Genomic DNA, 9,196 nt, shown 5'->3' on the forward strand with positions numbered 1-9,196 from the left:
CTAGGTTTCTTTTCTTTCTTTTTTTTTATGATTCCTAGATTTCTAAGGTCACTGGGGTACTGACAGGCACACAGATAAGCACATGATAGTGTAGAGCGAGATAAAATGAGTTAAGTTTTAAATATGTTGAGGTTGAGGTGTCTGTGGGGGAATCCCAGAGATGTTTGTAGGCGATGAATGCAAACAGTGAGCGCTCAAGGGGCTGAGCATGTGACTCTTGATCTTGGGGTCATGAGTTCAACCTCTATGCTGGGCCTACAGCTTACTTAAAAAATGAAAACTAAGAAAAGAAAAAAGAAAAAAAAAAGAATAGGCAGTTGGATACATAAGGTTGGAGTTCAAGGGAGAACGGTCTACACTGGAGATTTGCATCTGGGAATTATCAGAATGTTGCAATCTAGTATTTAAAACCAGAAGACTGCATGAAATCCTCAGGGGAGTATGTGTAGACTGGATCAAAAACTGAGCTCTGGGGCACTCCAACAGAAGGTTGGGGAAAAGAGAAGCAATTAGCAAAGGAGTGTGAAAATAAACAGTAAAGCGGGAGGAAATCAAGAGAGTGTAGTGTGGTGCCTTGGAAGCCACGTGAAGAAGGTTAGCAAGAAAGCAACTAATTGGTCAAATGCTGCAGGTGGTCAAGTAAGTTTAGGAATAAGAGTTCAGGAGTGCTTGGCTGTCTCAGTCTATAGAGCATGCAACTCTTCATCTCAGGGTCGTGAGTTGACCCCCACATTGAATGGAGATTACTTAAAAAAAAAAAAAAAAAAAGGAAAAGAATGAGAGTTCAATGTTAGATATAATGGATGTCACTGGAGATGATGAAAAAAGCTGTTTCAGTAGAGCAACAGAAGCAAAAGCCTTATAAAAGTGGGTTTAAGAGAGATTGGAAGAAAAGAAATTAAATAGAAAGCTCTTGACTTCTGCTCTAACAGTGAAGAACAGCTCTGAGATAGTAGAGAGCTGAGATCGAATGAGTTTTTATGTGTGGTGGGAAGGAAAAATAACAGCATGTTTGTGTGCTTAGGGAAGCAAGTCAGTAAGTGGGAGCAGGGGATTGAAGATGTAGGAGAGAGGAGATAAGTGCTAGAATGGTGTCCCTGCGCAGGTGATCTGGGGAAAATGTAAAAAGGCTGTCCTGTAAGTTCAGGGCAGTTCAATTTATAGTAAGAGGAGAGGAAGACAGAGTATGTGGGTACAGATGAAGGCAGGTAAGGAGAGGTGGTAGTGGGGGAAATTTTCTTTTGATTACATCAATCTTATGAATGAAAATGCAAGCTGAGAGTGAGGAGGTCGGAGGTGGTGTTACAGGTTAGAGAAGTTGTGAAATACTAATCTTGGACAGAAAGTGGACAAGTGAAAGTATGATGTGTTTGTTGGGCAGCAATATGGACCCACTCAAGGTTTAGAATCCTGATGGAGGTAGAGGAAGGCATGTCTGTATGATTGCGTATTTTATTCCAGCCCTGCTCAGCTGCAGACTTGGATTCAATCAAAGTTGTAGTTTCTACCAGATCATAATGAAGAAAGAGCTAGGCAAAGGAGTGATTTAAATGGAATTCAAGCAGAGCAAGAAGGAAACGTCAAGAAAACGAGGGACAGTGAAAAAGTGGTAGAACAATGGACAGGGAGTGGGATGGAGGGGTTGCATTGCTAGAGTTGGTGTCCTAGGAGCAAACTGGAAAGATAGGCGGGAGTGGTCAGAATAGGATCAATGAAATACAATGACAGCGAAGGGTTGCAGTCACTGGTAACAACAAGGATAACAGAATTGCCTAACAAATGTTCACTATCGAGGAAAAAAGAAAAACCTTTTCCTCTGAAAATCAGCATTTCCCCCAATACTGAGCATCTATCGTGCCCGAGATAAAGTCACAATATCTTCCAAACATCCAGATCAGGAATGGAAAGAAAGGCATATTCCTTTCACACGTGCAAGCGAGCAGCATTTAGGTAATCTCAGCAAGTTGCATCAATGTTTTACCGAACGCATTATGTTTCATTACACAAGGTTACACGAACACAACCTCTTGAAAAGATCCCCTCTCCCCATTCCACGTGTCACTGAAGGCCAAAAAGACCAAGAGATTTACAGACTGCCACCCTGGCGCAGGGAAGGGTGACCGCGAACTCCGAAAACCCGGCAGAGGGCGCTCAGCTGCCCCACGTCCCCGGTCCTCGCCCCTCCCCGGGCAGCTCTGCCCCGCCGCCCGCGCCGGGGTTTTCAAAATGGAAACAAACCCGGCCCCGGCCCCGGCCCCGGCCCCGCCCCCGCCCCCCGCCCGGAGGTAGCCGGGAAAAGGGCACCGCCCCCTTGGGGTATCCCAGCCGGCCAGGCGAAGGTTCCCGCAAGCAGAGTCGGCTCCCTCTTTCCTTTCTCTTCTGACTTCCTCCCTGCCCACTTTCGATCTCCAGCCAACTGACTGGAAGCCTCGCAACGGGCGGTCATACCCTCCCTTCTCCCCCGGCTTCCTCACCGGTCCTCAACTCCGCCCGCCCCGCCTCCGGAAGTGACGATGGCCTCCCGTCTTTGCTCGCGTCCCGTCGGGCCTTGCGGCGGCGGCGGGAAGATGGCGGCGGCGGGAGCCCTGGAACGGAGCTTCGTGGAGCTCAGCGGCGCTGAGCGCGAGAGGCCGAGACACTTTCGGGAATTCATAGTTTGTGGCCTTGGTACGGAAGCAGCCAAGGGGGACGCGATCCGGTCCTTACCCTCAGGCATCCCTTATGGGTCCCTAAATCTGTGACCCCTGGTTCATACTCCTAAGTCCACATGCCTATAGCCCCGGGATCAGAGCTTCCGTAGTGTCCTACTTCGCCCTTCTTTCTTCCCCTTCTCTTTGTATGGATTGTCAGTCGTCACCCTCTGCTTTCTCAGCGCCTTCAATCCCTGTCATCCCTAAAGAACCAGATGTGCAGGCTGACCACTCTTCTTTTGCAGGAACTGCAAATGCCTTGGCTGGAGCCGTGAAATACAGTGAGAGCGCAGGAGGCTTCTATTATCTGGAAAGTGGCAAGTTGTTCTCCGTCACCAGAAACAGGTTCATTCATTGGTAAGTGTTGTGTTCGCCAACGCCCCTGGCAGGTTGGGTTGTTGGGCCTCTGACTTTTCGTGGCTGTTCCCAGAATGTCATTCTCCGAGGCGGTAATAGGAAAAGAGAAGGACTGTTTTCGCAGCTGAATCAGAAAATTAGGGAGACACAGAGCACTGGGAGAGGTGCCTTCCCAAGCAGCACTAAAAGCAGAGGAAATGAAGCTTTGGAATAAAGCCCCAGAGACCAGTTTTAAATTTGAACTCATTGTGTTTTTATCATGTTTTACAGCTTCCTTAATTCCTCAGATACATTTGAGCGTTTTCATGTCAGTCATCTAAGCAGGCCTAGCACCTAAGTTTGATATAGATGAAGTGGTGAACAAAAGCAACCACCATTTCCATCATGCAAGATGTTGTAGCTGTTTGAAAATGGATGTGGACCTGCCTTTCATGGGGCAGTTTTATGAAGGAAAAGACACGAAAGTAAGGGACTGTAACATAGGTGTATAAATATAAATTTTTCATACTTGCCTCAGAGGAAAAGTATAGGGGCTGTGAGAGGCTAATGGGAGACCAGATGTTATTAGTGAGACAGAGAAGGCCTTCAAGGATATCACATTTAACCTGAGCCCTGTAGGATGGAAGGTTGGCCAGAACAGTCCAGCAAACAGCATCACCATATGCAAAATCCAGGAGGTGTAAAGAACTGGACAGGTTTGAGGAACTAACCGGAGATCCGTGTGGCGTAAGTACAGTGGGTGAAATGGAAAGTGGTGTGAGAGAGAGACTGAGACCGCGGAGGTAAGCAAGACTCAGATCATGGAGGACTCTCCGATCCTTTCTAAGGATTTTGGATTCCCCTCCTCCCCCCCCAAGTACACTGAGTAATCATTGAAGGGTTTTAAAGAGTTACTCTTTACTAACATAACCAAAATTGCATTAAGAGAAAACCAGTTTAGGTGCACCTGGGTGGCTCAGTTGGTTAAGCGCCTGACTCTTGATTTCGGCTCAGGTCATAATCCCAGGGTCGTGGGATCAAGTCCCTTGTTAGGTTCCGTACTGGGCATGGAGCCTACTTAAGATTCTCTCTCCCCCTCTGCTCCTCTCGCCTGTGTATGTGCTCAAGCAATCTCTCGCTCTCTTTAAAATTAAAAAAGTGTGTGTGTGTAATGTTTTAAAAGGAAAATCATTTTACTTCATGGTGGATGAATTTCAGTTAGATATAATACAAAAAAGCTGCTTGCTTTTATGATGGCCCACGTGAGAGATGCTGGTGGCTCAATTATGGGAGTAGCTAAGAAAGGAGAAATGGATGGATTTAAAGTACATTTAGAAGATAGCTTCACTAGGACTTGGTGATAGATTGAATGTGCAGAAGATGGGAAGGGAAATGGAACAAAGTCAATTCCCTGGTTTCTGGTGTGACTAACAAGATATTGGGTGGCCAGGTCGCCTCTTACTAATGGACAGAAGATGGGTTTTGGAGAGATGTGAATAATTCTTTCCAATATGTTTGAAGTTACCTATGTAAGAGCCCTTCAGAAATGTCATGCAGGCCTTGAATTTATAGGTCTGAGGCTCAGAAGAGAGACGTGTGTTTGATGTACAAACCGCATTTAAGAAATACTTTTTAGTGCCTAATATTTTCCAGTCAGTGTTCAGGGACTGAGAATATAACAGGGAACAAAACAAAGTCCCTGCTCTTATGGAGGGAGAGAGGCAATAAACAACAGTAACCCTCCCCCCCAAAAACAAATAGTTTGTCCAGTGGAATAGAGAACAGCGAGCAAGGTAAGAGGGAAGGGAAATGCCTGCAGGAGGTGACCTTTTGTAGAAGGTAGTCAGGAAGACCCAGTGGTAAGTTGGCATTTGAGCAGCAGAGGAAGTCAATACCTAGGGGATGGGATTTTTCAGGTAGAGCTGTCCAAGAAAAAGGAACCAATAATGTAAAGAACCTGAGACAGGAGCTTGTTTGTTGTGCTCAAAGAATGGCAAGGGGCCAGGAGTCTGCAGCTGAGTGATCAAAGGGTAAAATAAGAAAGTACCCAAGGGTCAAATCAGGGCTTTGTTGGTAACTTTAAGGCTTTGACTCTTAATCTGTGTTAGATGCGAAGAAGCCATTGAAGAGTTTTAAGTGGAGGAATGACATGATCTACGTTGTGCTTTTAGAGGGTTGCTGTGGCTGGTGTGTTGAGGACAGAGTATAGCAGGGAAAGGTTGGGAGCAGGGAGACCGATAAGGAGGTTGGTGCCACAGTCCAGACACGAGATGCTGACAGCTTAGAACAGGGTGGTATTGGCAGAGGCAGTGAGAAATATTCTGTTTGTGAATATGTTTTGAAGGTGCGTTTGTTAGAATGACTGTTGGTTCAAATATAGGGTATACAGAAAGAGAAGTGTCAAGGGTGACCTCCACAGTTTTGTCTTGAGCAACTGGAGTTACAGAGATGCCATTAATTGAGTTGGAGACGATCGGTCCCCTGTTGAGAACTTGTGTAGAGGAGGAAAGAAAAGGTCTGAGGACTAAGCCCTGGAACACTCAAATATTTAGGACGATAAGGAGACTAGGTAGGAATAGTAGGGAAATAAGAGTTGAACAAAAAGAGAGTGGTGTCTCGGGGCGCCTGGGTGGCTTAGTCGGTTAAGCGTCCGACTTCTGCTTAGGTCATGATCTCGCAGTTCGTGGGTTCGAGCCCCGCGTCGGGCTCTGTGCTGACTGCCAGCTCAGAGCCTGGAGCCTGTTTCCGAGTCTGTGACTCCCTCTCTCTGTGACCCTCCCCTGCTCACGCTGTCTCTCTCTCTCTCTCTCTCTCTCTCTCCTAGAAATAAATAAAACATTAAAAAAAAAATTAAAAAAAAAAAAAGAGAGTAGTGTCTCAGATGCTAAGGGAAGTATTTCAAGGAGAAAGATAACTGTTAAATACTGCACATAAGTCAGAGAAATGAAAATAGACCTCTGCATGGTGGAGGTTTGTCAGAAACTGCTCCCATTGTGGTACAAACACCCGAAGTGGCTGGGCTCTGGAGAGAAGAGGACAGGAATTGTGAATACAGAATAGCTCTCTTAAGGAGCACTGCTGTGAGAGAAGCAGAGAAATCAAGTTCTGGAAGGAAGGCAATGCAAGGGTATGGAGGAAATACAGTAGCGTATTTATACACAGTCAAGGGCAATCACTAGAGGAGGGAAATTGCAGGGACTGAGATATTAGAAAAAAATATAAATATGGCAAAGGAAGTGTGGGAGAGAGTGACAGTGAGCCAGGAGCTAGTCTTCAAGGAATGAAAGAGCTCTGTAGATAACCGCGGTGGGCAGGGGTTGCAGGTGGTGTCTGGTCGCACATGCTTCAGAGCTAAGTGGTTTGAGCAGGGAGGGTGGGACAGTGGCCTGGAGTGGCAGTGAGGAGCAAGCAGGACAACTGTGTCCTACCTCGAGGCCCCACTACAGGGAGTGTGCTAGGGAGAGCTCTGGGGGTGTCCTCAGGCAAGATCCAGGACCCAACTTTAACCGTAAAGTAGAAAGGTGAAGCGATTGTTTAGAGACTAGGTTGAGGGTCCAGAAAATTGTGCTGATGACGTGCCATGAGTTACCAGAAGCAAAGTAGCTTTGGGAGTGGAAATTAGAGCTCACATGGTACACGCAGCTTTGGGAGTGGATAAGATGTACTTTGAGAGAATGTGTGCACTGAGCAGATCAGATGACCCAAAATCAAGGTCTGAGGAAATAAAATTCAAGAGTCAGGTCAAGGAGAAGGAGAGGGAATTCCTGGAGATGTGGGGATAAAACCAGGAGAGAGTAGTATCATCTAAGTCAAGAAGGAAACTCTCAGAAGGACAGCATTGTCAAGTACATGGAATGCTACTAAGAGGTCAAGTAGGAACAGGACTGAGGAATCCATTGGAATTGGCGTGGTGACCTTGGTAAGAAGAGGGCAGGTTGAAGAGTATGAGGGAGATGAGGAAATAGAGAAGACATGGCCATGGAGGGGAAAGGAGAGATTGTGATAGCTGGATAGTGGCAGGAATGGGGTGATGGAAAGGGAGAGGCCAGGGAAGAGTGTATTCGAATGTTGAGGGAAGGCTTTGGCTGAAGGAGAGATGGACGCAGAGGGATATACTTGGGAAAATCAGAGATTGCCCTTGAATCACTGGAAGGAGACTTGCTGTTTAGGGGAGGATGCAGGCAGAATGGTTAAGTGAGCTGATGAGAAGTTAGGGCTCTCCCAGCATGGTGTTTTCTATGATGCAGTGCTACCATATGGCAGAGTTGTGCCTGAAGAGGTCTTCCCTGCATCCTAGCAGGAAGAAAGTCATTGAAGGGGAAATAGTCACATTTATTAAGGTCACTATGGTATGATGCTGTACTACTAATAGTGGAGGCTACATTAGGTTATAAGTAATGGGGGGGGGTGAATTTTCTTTATAGTGGGGTTCAGTTACTTTGAGTACCATCATTCTAAATGAATAACCCATCAAGTTTGGAAATGCCTCCATTTAACAGAGAATCTATAATAAGATTGGAATTTTATATTGTGCTGTAGTTTGCAAATGAATGTATTGTGATGGTTTGGATTCTAAAAGTTGATCTGAATTTGTTTACCCAAAACTTTGAAATTGGGAAGGCTCACTTGGAAGCCATTTCAAAGCAAACAGTCAGTTAGAAAAGCATAAACTTTTTGGGGCACCTGGGTGGCTCAGTTGGTTAAGCATCCGACTTCAGCTCAGGTCATGATCTCATGGTTCGTGGGTTCGAGCCCCGCATCGGGCTCTATGCTGACAGCTCAGAGCCTGGAGCCTGCTTCAGATTCTGTGTCTCCCTCTCTCTCCGACCCTCCCCTGCTCACACTGTCTCTCTCTCTCTCTCTCTCTCAGAAAAAGAAAAAAAAAAGAAAAGCATAAACTTTTTAAACAAATGTCTCTTTTTTAATAGGAAGACCTCTGGAGATACATTGGAGCTGGTGGAAGAGTCACTGGATGTAAATCTGTTGAATAATGCAGTTCGCCTCAAATTCCAGAATTGCAGCCTTTTACCTGGAGGGGTTCACATCTCTGAGACTCCGAATCATGTGATAATCTTGATCTTGACCAATCAGACAGTGCACAGATTACTTTTACCACACCCTTCCCGGATGTATAGGAGTGTAAGTTGGTTAAGAGGAATATCCTTTATTTCCCAAGTGACTCTGGTTGTCACAGATCTAATGCGGGAGCAATATCCTTTGGATTTGAAGGAAAATTGGATTTCTTGTTATCACTTACCAAGCATACTTTGATAGTCACAACTTAAAATGATCAGACACATTTTTAAGTTAGAGAAAGAATCTTTGTGAAAAAGATAGCTTTGTTTCTAGGCTCAATTGTTTCTTACCTTTAAAGCGTTTGTAGCGATTGAAAGAAACTGAGCAAAATGCAGCTTATTTTGATTTACAGATTGTTCTTTTTCCTTACTCCACAGGAGTTGGTAATTGAAAGTCAGATGCAATCGATATTTACTGACATTGGAAAAGTTGATTTCAGGGATCCTTGCAACTCTCAGTTAATTCCAGCAGTACCTGGACTCTCCCCGAATTCTCCCTCCTCGGCAGCCTGGCTTAGCAGTGACGGGGAGGCTCTGTTTGCTCTACCATCTGCTTCCGGGGGAATCTTTGTTCTTAAACTTCCTTCTTATGACATGCCTGGTAAGAGTGGGAACTGAACTTGGATTTAACTTTAAACAGGGAATGTTGGCAATAAAACAGACCTTAGAAGACCATACCCGTCATCCAAGGCAGGAATTGCTTCTCTGCTTCCCCTAAAATGATCATTCAGGGTTCCTTGCCAGAAGAGTCTCTAGTACTTTTACTGTTTTGAAGAGTCTCTAGTACTTTTACTGTTTTGTTTTGTCTTGTTTTGTTTTCTGAGAAGGTAAGATTTATATAGTAGATGAGGAATTGTAACGTTTTTTGGAATGTGGGAAGACAAACTGTAAGACAGCCTAGTCTAAGGCCCGTAGTAGAGAAGAGTTGACTAGTTATCTACCTTCAGGTTGAGGTCCTATAACTAAAATAAATTGACACAAGGAAGTTCGACTGCTGATAACCTGCTCCAAGTTACCACTGTCTCCTGCCTGGATTATTGCATTACTTTCCTAAATATCCCTCAGATCTGTCCTTACCCCTCCACAGAAACCTCT

At 45.3% G+C, this 9,196-nt stretch overlaps 1 protein-coding gene across 1 annotated transcript; it reads left to right on the forward strand.

Moving 5' to 3' along the window:
* Positions 1 to 2,513: 2,513 nt before the first annotated feature.
* Positions 2,514 to 8,297, forward strand: NUP160 (nucleoporin 160). Its single transcript, XM_039226937.1, has 3 exons — positions 2,514 to 2,667; positions 2,936 to 3,047; positions 7,955 to 8,297. Exons 1-3 carry the CDS (start codon positions 2,514 to 2,516, stop codon positions 8,295 to 8,297), a joined length of 609 nt encoding a protein of 202 aa, XP_039082868.1.
* Positions 8,298 to 9,196: the final 899 nt, after the last annotated feature.

This window comes from Hyaena hyaena, unplaced genomic scaffold (genome assembly GCF_003009895.1).
Source record: "Hyaena hyaena isolate Hyena2069 unplaced genomic scaffold, ASM300989v1 scaffold_23, whole genome shotgun sequence".
NCBI lineage: Eukaryota > Metazoa > Chordata > Mammalia > Carnivora > Hyaenidae > Hyaena > Hyaena hyaena.